Source organism: Moschus berezovskii, chromosome 3, assembly GCF_049115385.1.
Source record: "Moschus berezovskii isolate FMDL1 chromosome 3, NW_MosBer_1.0, whole genome shotgun sequence".
NCBI lineage: Eukaryota > Metazoa > Chordata > Mammalia > Artiodactyla > Moschidae > Moschus > Moschus berezovskii.
This window is the reverse complement of record NC_142462.1, coordinates 87,730,817-87,747,275: the sequence shown is the minus strand read 5'-3', so window position 1 is coordinate 87,747,275 and position 16,459 is coordinate 87,730,817. Positions and strand designations below refer to the sequence as shown.

General features: G+C 38.7%; 2 protein-coding genes across 2 annotated transcripts; one reads left to right on the top strand and one right to left on the bottom strand.

The window, feature by feature from the left end:
- Nucleotides 1-454: 454 nt before the first annotated feature.
- On the bottom strand, nt 455-10,759 carry PSMA2 (proteasome 20S subunit alpha 2). Its single transcript, XM_055421141.2, has 8 exons — nt 10,663-10,759; nt 6,868-6,944; nt 6,201-6,333; nt 4,737-4,859; nt 3,907-3,988; nt 2,372-2,445; nt 827-884; nt 455-744 (listed from the first exon to the last, which is right to left on the bottom strand). Exons 1-8 carry the CDS (start codon nt 10,701-10,703, stop codon nt 628-630), a joined length of 705 nt encoding a protein of 234 aa, XP_055277116.1. The 5' UTR covers nt 10,704-10,759; the 3' UTR covers nt 455-627.
- A 148-nt stretch (nt 10,760-10,907) lies between these two features.
- MRPL32 (mitochondrial ribosomal protein L32) lies at nt 10,908-16,459 on the top strand. The gene is made up of 3 exons (XM_055421140.2): nt 10,908-11,073; nt 13,108-13,289; nt 15,690-16,459. Exons 1-3 carry the CDS (start codon nt 10,944-10,946, stop codon nt 15,942-15,944), a joined length of 567 nt encoding a protein of 188 aa, XP_055277115.2. The 5' UTR covers nt 10,908-10,943; the 3' UTR covers nt 15,945-16,459.

The window sequence follows — 16,459 nt, the reverse complement described above, 5'->3', positions numbered from 1 at the left end:
TTGAAATACATTTATGTACTTGTGATGGAAAAATCAACAGGAACTAGCACACCGTTTTTTATGTATTTACATGGTACGTCTCCTATAGGAGACTGTTTGGCTTAGCACTCTCGGCAGCTCCAGTGCAATCTCATAGAACATCCTAGGTTTCACTGATCCACACCTAATGGTGCCTGAAATACAGCTAGGCTTCCTACCTTGCCTCAGAATCCATGAAAGTCTACAGATTCTCTCAGCTCCAAAAGCAGTGTTTCCTGAAATCAGGATTTTGCTTTCCTGAAGCAGACAACATCTGACAGTAAAGAAGATGACAAGGTTTGACTTAACCCAAACTGTGTGAAGACTAAAGACCAATTTCACCATTCTGCTTTTCAATGTAGTTTCCAGAAATCAACTGTGACGGAAAGCAGGAAATAACTATGTTAAAAGTTTACTAACTCCTAAAAAGCTGGAAGTTAATTTAAGAGTTTATTATGATTTATAAGTCTCATTTTAAAAACATCAGTCCATCAAACCATGTAGAAATAAGTATGCAAAAAGTCTGCAAAACAAAACATACTTTAAACATGTTTAAGTAGAGAAGTTATCTGAAATTCTGGATTTTCAGTCACTTCGTTATTTGCATTATTATGCAATGGCAGCCAAATAATCCTTAACTTCAGTTGGGGTAAGCCTCCTAAATCCAGCTTCATTGCAGATTCCAACTTCTATATTATCTTCTGTCATCTGCCCTTCAAAGCTTTCCTGATGAAGGAGGGAAAAGGTCAATTTTCCAAACAGTTAATTATAAAATCACTAAAATCCAATCATTAGATATTGAACTAACCTTTAGGGTTAATATGGCTGTATGAATGGCATCTTCAAGTTCCAGATCTTCATTATATCTAAAGAATTTTTTTTAAGAAAAACAATGACTTATGGCACTATTAAGATGATTCATAACTAAGAAAACACAATGATAGCAACAGCAGAAGATTTTTTAAACATCTAATAAGACATTCTTAAAAATATTAAGTTACAGATTAATTCTCCTAGTCCCCTCACTGAGCTATCCCCAAAATAAGAAATTGACAATTATTTGGGGTGCATTCCTGATATCATGAAGAGTGTAACCCTAACACGAGTTTACTTCAGAAATTTCCTTAAGTATTTTAATATGATCAGCATATAGTGGCAATATTATAATAATTTATAAAAATGAAGCTGAGAAATCAAACCTTTAGTAAAATTTCATAACGTCTGAAGACTCACCAATAATACATAAGAGGAAAAACAAAGTGCTTTAAGATCCTAAGATTATTTAAGCTTACCAAGTAATCCCAGGTCTAAGATTTTTAAGAAATCTTAGCATTAGTATTATCTGAGAATGTACTGAAAAGGTTCATTTGGTGGTTAAAATCAATTGCAGACTCCTCCCATCCAAAATACAGGACACTTTTTGGTGGGCCACAATAATGCTGAGTCTAGAATACAGCTGGAATTAAGTGAGGGCAGTCTGCTGTGCTGGGCAGGGGCAGATTTTTATGTATCATTCCACTTTTTATCAAGTACATACATCACATCTTTAATTTTGTTTTTTTAATTTATATTTGGCTGCACTGCGTCTTCGTAGCTGTGCGCGGGCTTTCTCTAGTTGAGGTGAGCGAGCGCCACTCTCCTGTTGAGGAGCACAGGCTCTAAGGCACACAGACTTCAGTAGTTGTAGTCCATGGGCTTAGTCGCTTTTTAGCATGTGGGATCCTCCCAGATAATCCTTCTCCAGACACCTGCCAACCCAGACACCAATCTTCACGCCAATGCATGTGTCCCCTGCATTGGCAGAAGGATTCTTAGCCACTGGACCACCAGGGAAGCCCCATATGTCACATCTTTAATCTACCACCAACACCAGGTATTTGGGTTCACGATATAGATATATAGATATATATATATTTTGGGTAATTGTCAAAATGAAAATGATAGAGCAGCCTGGCAGGCTACAGTCAACGTGGCCTCAAAGAATCAGACATGATTGAGTGACTGAGCACACATACAAACTGTTATCACCTAAACCATTTAAAAATTTTCTTCCCAAATTTTTTACTCCAAATCCAATGGTCTTTTTCAGATGGTAGAAAAGAATGAAGTAAAAAAAAAAGAACATTTAGGAAAACATGAGAATGTAGAAAGAAAAGTCCTTAAGAAATGAATATTACCACTTAATATGTTGAAGGCTGGGGAGCCCAAGTACACACAAGTTAAGTTTGTTCTATCAGTAGCTGGGCTTGACTACAGTCATGCAACAAATTTGTTTATAGATTAATGATATTATTTACAGAGAGCTGAAGACCGTAGAGTAAGTGTGGTAATGAATCTAGTTTTATAAATCTACCTTTTCTCAAGGAAAGTTTTCCCATTCACATAGTTCTTTCCCATTGCTGTGGCTTTCCAGGCAAAGTAAGCTCCCTAATCAGGAGAGGAAGAGGAAAAGAAAACAAAAACACACTTTAAATCATTAATATAATTATTTATGACTCTGACATTTATTTCTCAGTTCTATAATTTGTCTCTAACTTCTAAAGTTTTCAGAATATTTATTGGAATGCAATGAGCTATGTAACAAAATAAATTAATGTAATAACAAAGAGGCATGAAGAAACTTTTGGAGGTACAGCATCTTGATTGTGTTGATTTTCTCAGGTATTTAATACATCAAAACCCCATCAAATACATATAATTTACTGTACAAAATTTATGTAAAAAAAAGAAACAAGGTTAATTTAGAGCAAATAATCAAAAAATATTTTAGCTTACTAGGACTGAAAGGCTCTAAAAATCATATCTATCTGAAAAATGGTGACCAGCTCTCCATCATCATTGGTGAACAAACTAAAAAGACACAGCTTTGCACTAAAAATTTTCAAAGGTGTTGATATTTTGTAATCTAAAGTTACACGAAAACAGCTACCATGTATGACTCATCTACTGAAAAAGTACGTATGCACACATCCACAGAAATTGAAAGCAACAGACCATATTTTAAAAGAAAACAAGTGACTTTTAGCTATAACAGGAGAAAAGGGCAAACGATAAAAGCTGGATTCCCATGATGGTGGCTCTGCTACTCTCAGGAAAGGAAGATAAGAGGACTTGGCATTTAGCTTCAGAAGCTCAGATATGGGGTAACAGACACTGTCAAAGTTCCTCAAATACTTAATTTTTCTGATTTAATTAACAACCTAAATATTTTTGCTTTTTCAGATTACAAAGCTAGAGTATAGGATGTGAACTGAGTAAACCTGCCATTACCTAATGATCTATAAACTATGAAAGACCAGTTTCTAATAGTGAATCTTTTCTTCCACGTCTCCTCACAGCAAACATGAGTGACACATGTGAGACACACGTGGAGGAGTGCTGCCTTCTCCAGATACCTGTCAACCCAGACGCCAATCTTCTGCTTTACAGCAGACGACTCACTCATTTTGCAAAACATCAAAGTCATGACAGTAACATCAATATTTGTGCAGAAGAGTCACTTCAAGTCAACCCCAAGTTTAAACTAATGGCAAAGGGCACTGCCCACTCCCAGAAAGGTTTTAACTGAATTCAAAATTAAAATTAGCTTTATTCATAATTTTTAGAAGAATTCCAGATTTACAGAGATTTGATAACTGCTTCAACAAATCATTTTAAGTATGTGAAGTTAATCAGCATGCCAGAAGAACAGAGGGCAGAACTAAAGGAGGTTCCTTATCAGAAGACAAAGTTATCAACATTTTAAATGTACACGTGAACATGTATTACTTCTAAAGCCCAAATGAAAGAGAAAATACTCTAATTTGTAAGGTTTTTATGGCTTCTATTTTTATTAGATATTCAAAGAGCACTTTAACAATCCCCTCAAATACATATAATGGTACTTACAGATGGATCTGACTGAAATAAATATGGCCGTCCCTCATTCCAACCACAGATAAGTAAAGAAACTCCAAATGGGCGAACACCACTGAACAAAGAAAAATGAAAATTACTCAACACCTTCATGGTGTTAAAGTCAACTTAATGTACAAAGTTATTAATACTCTCAAGTAAAGCAAGTTATCAGGTAAACCGAATTAGACTTCTAAGTTCCTTAAAAAGCATTTAACAGCTTTCTAAACAAATCAGTTCAAAATGAATTTTCTTCATGGTACTGAGGAACAACAGTCAAATCATTTTGGTAAATAGACTGATACAAATATTGGGTTAATAAGTGTGGGTAACACTTCATGTCCTAATAAAATAACAGATTTTAGCAAATGCAGCTTTTTCACTGGTTTTACATATCAGCAATTACCTCATCATTTTCACACCCAAACTCAAGAACACTGGAATTAAAATGAATACAGAGTGTCAGTTACTGCTTTCATCAAGTGCTTACAATCATTTCCAGCTAGAAGATAAATCTGGAAGCAGCAATGACTGCCTGCCCATAAAGAAATGTTTTAATCACTGTCAAAAGGACTTTATCTAGAAGCTGCTTTCTGCTATTACATGAACAGCAAGAAAACACTCACGCTTTCTCTTTAAGAAAATATTTCAGGTCCAGTTAAGATCAGAACTATTTATTCATAGTGGTTTTCTTCACTGATTAAGGAAATACAGGAGTACTAAGTCCTCTTTTTTTTTTCTGAAATATGTCTACTTTTACAAAAGTAAGATGATCTTCTTTCTCCCTAATTCATGACACATTTCGAATAATAAAATAAACTTACCCTGACTGGGTGTATTCCTGCATCACGGAAGCTACTCTCTGGACCAGCTGAGCTGTGGGAATGGGTTCTTGGTAAACGAGATAGTACTGTTGAGCTAGTTTTCGAGCTCTGTGCACAAGTACCCTGAAAAACAGAAAAGAAGTAAGACTTAATTAATATTCAGATGCTTTACATCCTCAAGACTCATTCACCTTCTACAGGCATACAACTATAGCACAAGTTTTACATGCATCTCTTTAATAGTAGCTCTCAGCTGTCAACCAGTCTTGTTCTTACATCCAATTAGTTAACTTACAAGAAAATATCAGAGCATCGCTGAAGAGCTAAACTACAGGAAATGGACAAGAATAAGACAAAAGGAAAACTAAGGACTAGGGGTATCAATCAGTTTAACAGAGACAGCTTTAGTGCACATGAGAGCTTCAGCTCTTGTCACAGCATCTTCAAGAGTATGCCCCCCTTACCCCAAGAGCAGGCACCTTAGCAATTTATCTCTCACTCCAGGCAACACACTAATATGCACATCCATGAACACACATACACACGTGTTAAGGCAGCTCACTTTGCCTCAATCGTGACTGAACTTCAACGAGTACCATGAAACTTTATAACGTAAAAAATGTAAAATTTGTCAAAAGTATAACGATTAAATATATTGGCAAGACAAGCAGGATTGACCTCTACCTGCTCATGCACTACTGATCTGAGCTCTACACATTATCCCTCTGAAGAAGACTCCTGCCGTGTCTCAGTTTACTCTGTGAGTGGTAATACACTGCAGCCTCCCCTGAAGTGGTAGCAGGTTCCACTGCAGTGAATGAAGCCTGATCATGTCGGTGACACTAGTGCTGTTGCCGACTCAAGAAAGTGAAATTTTGGCTCTACCTATCTTGTTCCACAAAATCAATAATGAAGTAATAATAATCCTTTCAACTGTTAAATGACAAACATAGAAAACCGTCTATCTCTTTAAACTTGCTGGTACCCTGATGGAACCAGATTACTCTCTTCCTATGAATATTAAAGAAGAGACTACATAAATGTCTGGATCCTAACTGGCTGTCATACTCTACAACTTCCAGTGGCCTTTCTGAGAATTCTGTCCTTTTGCTAAAAACAGAAATAAATACATTGAGGTTAACTCTGGATAGTATGCTTTCTTTTGCTGTCTGGTAAATTTTTTAAAAATACAGTTTATTATAACATGTATTGCTGAAGCCTTGGATGGTACAAGAAAACAGAGATGACAGGAGTAAGTACTGTATCCATCTCCTCTTTTAACAAGTGAGTTCTTCACCTTCAAGTAACCCCCAGTCTGCCTCATACTGGCAACTAACTAACTTCAGCTGCTGTTGTTCAACTAAGCAAAAAACAAGAAGGTAGGCGATTAAAGGAAAACATCCCTTGGTTTTTCTTCCCAAAGTTTCGATTACAAGGAAATCATGTGATGGTGATACAAGGTACCTGTAATCTGGGCCCATGCCACTATACACCAAACCTATATGCTTGGTGATTGGTTCCACTTTGTGGACACTTCGCTCATCATACAGAATGGATTTCTGTTTCTTCTCAGTTGCCAAGACCACGCCATTTGCAGCTTAAAAAAAAAAAAAGAAGAGACTTGAATGTTTAATCATTTAAACACTGTTTTAATAGTTTTCTAGTTACAGAAGCATTTCAGCCAAACTCCTTTATTTTCTTATTTATGAAATCTTTTCTTCTGACTCTCTATATTAGAATCACCAAAGGAATGGTAAATCAGCTTTCCCTCAATGGTCATCTTATGCAACTTTTCCTAAAGTATTCTAGGACACCTTAGAGTACATAAGTTTTAAAATTACAAAATTCTGCCTACTTGGCCTACTGTTCTTGTAATTTGAAACTTAAAAACCAATGATACATTTTTGTAAGGTATCCTTAAATTTTACAATTAACCTTTTCTAAGTTAAAAAATTTAATCATCTTCTTTAGTTTATTACTTCTTTAAACATCAAAATACTGTAGATTAACAAAAAGAACTGCTAAAAATTATGCTGCCACAGCTATTTATTTTTACAGTAATGGCCTATTAATCCCCAAAGAGCATTACAACTAATAATAGGAATCTGAAGTGAGTGAAGCATTTAATTACCTTTAATTCCCACTGAAGGAGCTCCTCCAGCTACAGCAGCCAAAGCATATTCTATCTGGACAAGTTTACCAGAGGGGCTTAAAAAGAAACACAGGTATTGCTAAATTTCACATTCTTAAATATTGATTATAGGAGCATCTCTGAGAAAAGGGCAGGCAAATAGGCCAAATCCATTAATCAAGCATCAAGGAATAGATGGGCTTTGAAAATTCATAGAAGTTATATAGAAACCAAATTTATTAGGTGATTTGAACATATTCATAATGAAACACTAATCTCTTTCCTTTGGTTGATTTTTCTTGTCTGCCATTTAAAGCAGCATCATTATTCTTTCCTTTCACCACTCACCAATAGTTTTCTCATCTGTAAAATGGGGATAATAGTGTTACCTAGTTCAAAGGTTGTTGTGAAGATTAAATGAAATGATGCCTTTTGTTCCCGGCACAAAATTAGCACTAAGTAAACACCAAATAATAATGTTATTAAGAACATGTATGTGTCTGTTAAATACCAAATAACTACATATATTTCATGTGGGTGGAGTTTAACATTTTATAAAGTAGACATGACCTAACACATAAGATCTAGATGTCAGTCACAACAAAATACAACAACAACAAAGCTATTTCAAGATTCTGTGAGCTGGTTATACTTAACATATCTGCTTCCATTGAGTTTGGCAGTCAAATGCTAGGTCCAAACTGGCTTTTTAGATCATATATTATTTCAGTCTAGTTGTCGAGTTAGAACAAATACCATAAACATCACCAACCTTTCTATCTGATTGATAAAGTCCTGGAATGAAAATAATTTGTCCAAAGTGAGACACAAGCTAGGTCCACATATCCAGTCTATTACTGAAAAGATAATCTTCAGTTTTAGGAGGTCATCTGATTCATCTTCATAAAATTATAGATACCGTCACTTAAGTCTCAACTCACACCATGCCATCATGCTCCAGAGAAAAAACTACCCTTAGAATTCAAAAAACCCCTCTGACAAGACAATCCCTGTTTGCAATGCACTTCACCACTGTCTGGTGAACTCCTTCCAAGTCATTCTCCAATCCTTAGTAGAAGTGTCATTTTCTAAAGGAAAGCTGCTCTGACCACCCAGACTAGGATGAATCCCACACACTCATACCTAAGTGTCCCATGCTTCCTCTTTGGCTCAGAGTCATCACACTTGAATTATTTTGTAATATTTACAAAGTGTAAGCTCTGTTCAATCAATACACCAACACATAACCGATGACCAGGTTCATGTATGTCTGACATACATCCCCACCTATTTAAGGAATAAACCTAGGGGCAGCAGTCTAAAGACTGTTAAATGACAAAATTAGCTGATTTGAGCACTGCAATTCCAAGGCACCGGGACCTCTATCAGGGATAACTGAAACAGCCCTCCAACTAGTTTTCTTATTTTCCACTCTTACTTCCATTCCCTGATCGAGAGTTACTTTTGTATCATAACATCTTCCACTTAAATCCTTTAATTTTTTGATTCATTTACAATAAAAGCTCCTTACTCTGGCCTACAGGGCCCTGCAAGATTGGTCCAGACCCAGGATAACTCCCTGCTCACTATACTCTTAACACACTGGCCTTCTATCAATTCAGTCTTTCTCAACTTCAGCACTTTCAAACATACTTTTCCCTGTCTGCAACTCTCCCTACCTCTAAATTTTCAAATAGTTGATTCCCTTTCATCTTCCAGTCCCCCAGAACAACCCCCAAGCATTGGTCTTTCCTGACCACCCAATCTAAAGTTACATTCCTTCTTTCTCCGTCTCTTAATAAAAATTCCTGAGTAAGGAAAAAAAATTCTTCAGAATGTATGAGTAGGCACCCATTTGTTTACCCACTGATTGTCAATGAAGTGAAAGTGCAAGTCGCCCAGTCCTGTCTGACTCTTTGCAACCCCATAGACTATACAGTCCATTGAATTCTCCAGACCAGAATACTGGAGTAGGTAGCCTTTCCCTTCTCCAGGGGATCTTCCCAACCCAACCAGGTCTCCTGCATTGCAGGCAGATTCTTTACCAGCTGAGCCACAAGGGAAGCCCAAGAATACTGGAGTGGGTAACCTATTCCTTCTCCAGCAGATCTTCCCGACCCAGGAATTGAACTGGGGTCTCCTGCATTGCAGGAGGATTCTTTACCAGCTGAAGTCTGAGGGAAGCCCACGGGTTGTCAATATCTCCAGCTAAATGTTATCCTCAGGAACACTTTTTCATCCTATAGTATAATCTCTTATCACATCTACCATTAATAATTCTGATTACAGCAAGCTAGAAACAATTTTTTAAAATCCAAAACAGAATCGCTGCTGCTGCTAAGTCGCTTCAGTCGTGTCCACTACTAAGTCGCTTCAGTCGTGTCCGACTCTTCGCGACCCCATGAACTGCAGCCTACCAGGTTCCTCCGCCCATGGGATTTTCCAGGCAAGAGTACTGGAGTGGGTTGCCATTGCCTTCTCCAAAACAGAATTGCACCATCATATTAAAAAAAAACAAAAACAAGAGTGTGTTTAAACTAGGAAATTTATTATAGAAAGATTCAGTCCCTGATAACATGGTTGCTTCATGTTTCAGCTAGGATTAGGATAACACTTTCTTAAAGGTAAAGGTCCAGTTTTTGTCTCTGAATACGAACAATAGCGACCTGTCAAACCTTGTTTCCTACCACTGTATATGAGATCTTTTTTTTTTAAGATAAATATTCTAGTATTTTTAAGAAGACATCACACAGTAATGTAAAGTGTATTAATTTTGTCGTCAGAAAGAACCCAGTTTAAATGTTAACCTATGACCAGGGAGGAGTTATTGAATTTGAGTTGTGGTCAGTTCATCTCCAAGATGTTGAGAAAACATGTATCACACAGGGTAGCCTGAAGAGATGAAGTAAGCTCCACCCACACAGAAAGTACTTAACAAGTTAGATGCTGTCTTCAGCTGTCAGATAATATTTTTAATTAAACAGGCCATTACTGATCTGTAGGAAAATGGCCAAACTGCATCCTTCTCGGGTCAGTAAAGCCTTTGCTGACGGTTCTCTTACACCGGGAACGCTGCTAGTGCATCTCAGATTTATTTTGAAAAATATGCTTACATAAATGTTCTAAAGTTTAAAAGCCTACAATCTTTCTTTAAACAAACATATCCCCTTCCAAAAATTAACAGCCCCAGAGCAAATACAGCCTATTTTGAAGCCCACAAAGACAACGGGCTAGAAACATTATCACTTTCACTTTCAGTTCTTAAGCTTCCAGTAGGGGGACCGAAGAAACCGAAAGAGGGAAAAGGTTTCCAAAGGCATTAGCGCCAAATGGAAGCTAAGACTAGAACTGAACTGTAAAGTTGGGGCCTTCCAAGAAAAAGGAACCCCATAGAGCTGACCAAGATTCCGACCTCCAGAAGCTCCTGAATCAGGCCTACGTGGGTCAGGAAGGAAATCTTTTGAGTTCTGAACAGGAAACCTGGAAGCAGCTCATTCAAAATTGCCTTTTTCTCTACTTCCAAAGCGGAATAAAATCCCTGGGTGAGGGCCTCAACTTCCCACAGCGCCTAGATCGCCCAGGATACCCTGACTCGCGTTCCTACGGCCCCCAGGCACCAATGCTCCCCAGGCCGCCAGAAGGCCCCGCAAATGACTTGGCAAACTCACATTTCCACCCCCATTTCCTACTAGGCCCTCAGGAAGCGCCAAGTCAGAGACCAGGAAGGTAAAAACCTGGTCGGCAGAGCTGCTGCAACCTCTGTTACGTGGAGGACCTCGGGAGTCCCGTCCATACCTGAATGTAGTCAGCGAAAAGCTGTAACCACGCTCCGCCATCTTTACCCGAAGACCCAACGCACATCCGCGCACATGCGCACTGAGGCCAGTTTCGTTTCTTTTCCCCGCCCCGCGCCTTCCTTTCTAGATTTCTGATTGGAGAAAAGGCACGAGCCGCTCCGGAAGCATGCTGGGAGTTATAGTTCGAGGTGCGCGTTTGCCCGACTCTGTGTCTATGCGCATGCTCAAGGTAGGGGCGGGACCCAGAGGCCTGGTGGGAGTGGCTTTCGGCCGAGCAACATGGCGCCCACGTTGCTGGTGCTGCTGTTTCCGCCGTTTCCCGCAGCCCGAGGACTTCTCCGGAACTGTTGGAAGCAGCTGCAGCGGAAACTTCTGCAGAGCCGACCAGGTTTTCCCAGTCCTCCATGGGGTACGTAGAGAAGGCCTCCGTGGAGAAGGGTTTGGACTGGGGACCCCAGGCAGCGTGGTGAATTCTGCTCGTATCTAGCCTGTCCCGGTGTTCTGATCTTTGGCTGCGTGTAGGGGTCGTTGTCCCGGACATTCACTTACTTAGGAACAAAGACAGCAGTTTTTGCTCCCCAGTCCCCTGCAAAAAGGAAAAGAAACCTCCTCTGACTGTCTCATTCCTACAGAGAATGTAACCGAAGTGCATTAACTTAGCATCAAGGGACACCGCTCTCTAGACCCTCTTTTCTTTCCAGTCCACCACCTAAGGCATTTTGCCTTCTTCGGCATTTGAGCTGTGTCAGTTGACTCTTGATCCTCTATTTCCCCTGAAAACTAGTTTTAAATGGAAATATCTTGGGTGTTAAAATTGTCATTGCTTTGACATTTACATTCTACTCGATTTCGAAGTTATCCCGAACATAATAATGATAATACTCAGGAGAGCCCACTAAATGTCAAGTGAAATGAAGTCGCTCAGTCGTGTCCGACTCTTTGCGACCCCATGGACTGTAGCACGCCAGGCTCCTCCGTCCATGGTATTTTCCAGGCAAGAATACTGTAGTGGGTTGCCATTTCCTTCGCCAGGGAATCTTCCCGACCCAGGGATCGAACCGGCGTCTCCCGCATTGTAGGCAGACGCTTTTACCGTATCAGTCACCAGGAAAGTTCCCACTGAATGTCAAAGTCAACATATATTTCATATAATCTCCACTACAATTCCATTAGGTGTCTCCACTTTTCAACTGAAGAACTAGACTCAGAAAGGCCCCAAGGTCACAGAGACCTTCCAGAGCCTGTGCTATTAACCACTGTTTTGTCCTTAGCAATACTTTCAGGTATATTGAAAAGGAGTATCAGTTGTTAAATGTTAAACAGCTTTGTATAATTTTAAGAGTTCCTAAAATCAAAAGAAATATTGCAGACCTGAAGAATATAGCAAGGAGAGGGTAAACAAATCTTTTAAGTTTTATTTTATTTTTAATTGAAGGATAATTACAATACTGTGTTGGTTTCTGCCATGCATCAACATGGATTGGCAATAGGTATATGAGTTGACTCACTGGAAAAGTGTCTGATGCTGGGAGGGATTGGGGGTGGGAGGAGACGGGGACGACAGAGAATGAGATGGCTGGATGGCATCACCGACTCGATGGACATGAGTTTGAGTGAACTCCGGGAGTTGGTGATGGACAGGGAGGCCTGGCGTGCTGTGATTCATGGGGCCGCAAAGAGTCAGACACGACTGAGCGACTGAACTGAACTGATACATATGTCCCCTCCCTCTTGAACTTCCCTCCCACCTTGCACTAATTTTTATAAACAGTTTAGAAAAACAAAAGTGAAACGTTGGTGGTCCACAAGAGTAAATTAGTATCCTACAAAGAGTGATGAGTTAGTTCTTTTCCTTAGAGTACTTTCCTTAGGGAACAAGACTAAATATTATGAGAACTAAGTGGCTTAAAGGGCCTATCAGGTTATATGACTGAGGAGCTAACTCAATTTGAATATAATTTTTAAAAAAAAGACAATCAGCATTTATATCTGTGCTAGAAGGAAGTGGATTTTGAAAGCCTCAACCTTAAGTTACAAGCTTACTTGTAACTAGGTACTGACCATCAAGTAGAATGTGGACAACTGAGTGAATTTTTTTTTTTTTTTGCCTTGTTTTGTTTTTGGTGCCTCTAACACTTTTATTCATGTTTACTACTAAACCCCTGAGTTCTGTATTTTAAGATGAGAAACTTTTGGTAGAATTTCACTGATTGATTTAAGCAAGTGCCACTAAGAAATATTCTGTTCTAAAATTATTTCATGTATGAACTTTAAATATATTTTAATAGCTACTAAGATTTCCTGTTAAATGTCTATTGAATGTAATGTTTTAAGTTACATAGGCCTGTTGATACATTACTGTTGATTGTTAAAGAGAATGATACTTGGACACGGTCATTTCAAAGCTAGAAACCATTCTGTATCTCCATGGTTTATTTTGTAGGACCAGCGTTAGCGGTCCAAGGTCCAGCTATATTTTCAGAACCAGCAAGGGATACCAGTAGAAGTTCGGAGACTTCCAGCCTTTTGGATAGTATATTTTGGATGGCAGCTCCTAAAAACAGGCGCAGCATTGAAGTGAACCGGTGTAGGAGAAGAAACCCTCATAAGCTCATTAAAGTTAAGGTAATGTGGTGACTTTTGTGGGTGTACTTTTTCTCATGTCCACCGCTGCATAATCTCTTGATTTGTCCATATAACCAATGAGTAAATTATTTTTAGATCCTGTATGTCTACCTTTCCCTGGTCTAAATAAATAAAATATTCTTGTTTTATATATATGCGTCTACTGTTCTGTAGGCCAAATACTCGGAACACAGTCAAGGAGGGAGTTCTGAGTCTAGACAGAGGACTGGGTTATAAAGAGTCTGTGTGACTTTTGTATTGTGAGCTGTGCTAGTCCTGAGCTGTGTGATTTGAACTATATGTAAATAAACCTTTTAACTATTGCAGAGCCTAAAATTAAAGTCAGAAGCAGTAGATCTATTCAGTATGTGGTTTTATTAACCCTGACAGATTCATTCTCTTCTTTCCTGAGTCCAATGAGATACTGTGAAGTAAAATCCTTAGATAAGTAGTCCCGTCCCGTTCAGTCGCTCAGTCGTGTCCGACTCTTTGCGACCCCGTGGACTGTAGCCTACCAGGCTTCTCCGTCCATGGGATTCTCCAGGCAAGAATACTGGAGTGGGTTACCATTTCCTTCTCCAGGGGATCTTCCCGACCCAGGGATCGAACCCGGGTTTCCCGCACTGGAGGCAGACGCGTTAACCTCTGAGCCACCAGGGAAAAAAAATAGCTACTTTCTTAATAAGTGCCTATGATGTATCTAAGTGCTTTACATGAATTATATTTTCAGAACAGCTCTCCAAAGTAAATATTGTTTTGCTCAGTTTTAGCATGAAGAAACTGAGCCAAAATAATTCACCTATGATCCCAAACTTAAGTGGTAGAACCAGGATTTGAGCCCTGGTAGTGTCCTATTGAAGTCCTGTTCTCTTGAAGCTTTTTTGTGTGTGTTCCTATCCTTAGACAATTCTAGATCTCAGTGCTCCCTCTCCATCTCCCTGCCGGCACCCACCCACCACCCCATGGGTACACTTTCTTCATTGATCTAGTAACAAAAACTATAGTGTTTATTACCTTTGATTTATTAATTTATGGTTTTAACAGCCATGATTTGAGTTCATGTTTACTCCACGGCGTTCCCGAGGGCAGTGCAGATGGAATTCAAGGACAGAAAATTGACTTCCATAAGCCTCCACATTCAGTATTAAAACAAACCCTTAGAACATAAGCTCAGAAGTATTACTGAGTCATGGTTGGGACCACACTTAAAATGTGGACTGGAAAATACTTCATTAATTTAGACAGTTTTCTGTTAACATATAATTTGTTATGCTGAGGGCTTTGTTAGGAAAATAGCACCTACTGACCATGGGTATTTTTTCAATTCCTCGAGTTGAATGTACAATCCAGTTTTCCACGTATTGGAGTAAGATGAGAAGTCGATGGGTCAAATGATTTGCAGGGTTCTTTGTTTCTTTTAGGGTTTCCCTGGTAGCTCAGATTGTAAAGAATCTGGCTGCAATGCTGGAGACCCAGGTTTGAGCCCTGGATTGGGAAGATCCCCTGGAGAAGGGAATGGCAACACACTCCAGTATTCTTGCCTGGAAAACCCCACGGGCAGAGAAGCCTGGCAAGCTACAGTCCATGGGATCACAAAGGGTTGGACATGACTGAGCAACTAACACTTGTTTCTCTTAGAAAATGAAGGTCTTGTCATCTGCCTCATAAATGTATGTTAGTCTTCAGACATGTTTAGAGTTTCTTTGATGTTCCTGTTTACTATTTTTCTTTATATTTCAAATCTACCTGTAGAACCCATTGAAAGGACTTCTTTAGAGGTTAGAATCGTCTTATTAAAATTAGATAGCTGTATAAAAACTCATTAAAATACCCTCAAATTGTAATATATCAAGAGTTTTACATTAAGAAATAATCAGTGTTCATTTATAGGAAGAAAAATCACACCCCATACCAACTATACCTCATACAGGAGTTTGAAATACACTATGATAATCAAGGGAAGCCAGCTTGTAATGTGTTTGTCATCTTGTTCTTCCCAGGATTGATTGAAAGGAAAAGTGAATTCCCTCTTACTTGGTCTCTTAGTTAAGATGCTGGCTGTGTGGATCAACCATGGGCTCCTTACCAGATGTTTAGTTTTTGAGGCTGGGGGAATGGAGTACCATTTCACATAGTAGGATTGTTGTATTTAAGTAAAAATGTACCAAATTCAAAGTTGGTAAACCTGGGTTCTAATTCCAGTTTTCCTGGAATTCAAATTGATTAATTCAAATCAATGTGTGTCCTTAGTTTCCTGATTAAAATGAGGTTAAACTGGGTACTCTGTGACCTTGTGCAGGATGAACATTTCCAAAGAAGTTCAAATATAAGCTTCATCCTTGATGATATGTGCATTTTGTTGCCTCTCGTTAAATTTTCTTTCTTTCTTTCTTTTTAAAGAACAATATAGACTTTTGTCCTGAATGTGGTCACCTGAAACAGAAACATGTCCTCTGTGGCTATTGCTATGAGAAGGTGCGCAAGGAGACAGCAGAAATCAGAAGACAGATAGGGAAGCAAGAGGGGGGCCCTTTCAGGGCTCCTACTGTGGAGACCGTGGTGCTGTACTCGGGGGAGACACCCTCCGAGCAAGATCAAGGCAAGAGGATCATTGAGCGAGAGAGGAAGCGGCCATCCTGGTTCACCCAGAATTGACATCAAACATGGTTCAAGAGGATAGCTTCACATAAGACGTTTCTCCTGAAAAAGGAAGATTCTTTGCTTTTACATTGGTTGTGTGCTTATTTTTAAATCATAGATATAGCTTCAAACATTCTTTATAAGCAGTTAGGTTTTTGCAGGTAATTTGCATCAGGAGTAAAGTCTAAATGTTTCTGCAGAAGCTCAATGGATTTCTGTGTCTGTTTCTATTATACAGTGAAGTTTCAGTAAAGATAACATTTTCAGGACTGAGAGATAAAACAAAATTTAAAATTGATAGCCAAAATTAGGCATCTGGGTTCTAGTTTTATTTGTTTGTGACTGGTTTTTCTTACTCAAGAATAATTATATGTCAAAAAAAAAAAGAATACTTACACGTATGCTTTTGTTTATAGGTTATATAAATTCTCTATATCATTTTTTTAAGATAGTAGATGTAGCAGTAAGAAAAAGGTTGTTCTGTTTCTTGTTTTTCTTTTGTTTTAGCAAATTAAAATTGCCTTTGTGTA

Bases quoted from the DNA above. Each gene is read 5' to 3' on its own strand.
- MRPL32 (XM_055421140.2), top strand. From the start codon at position 10,944: ATGGCGCCCACGTTGCTGGTGCTGCTGTTTCCGCCGTTTCCCGCAGCC. The intron at 11,074-13,107 runs GTACGTAGAGAA...TTTATTTTGTAG, and splicing joins TTTTCCCAGTCCTCCATGGG to GACCAGCGTTAGCGGTCCAA. The intron at 13,290-15,689 runs GTAATGTGGTGA...TTCTTTTTAAAG, and splicing joins ATAAGCTCATTAAAGTTAAG to AACAATATAGACTTTTGTCC.
- PSMA2 (XM_055421141.2), bottom strand. From the start codon at position 10,703: ATGGCGGAGCGTGGTTACAGCTTTTCGCTGACTACATTCAG. The intron at 6,945-10,662 runs GTATGGACGGGA...TTTCTTTTTAAG, and splicing joins TTTTCGCTGACTACATTCAG to CCCCTCTGGTAAACTTGTCC. The intron at 2,446-3,906 runs GTAAGTACCATT...TCTCCTGATTAG, and splicing joins TATTTCAGTCAGATCCATCT to GGAGCTTACTTTGCCTGGAA.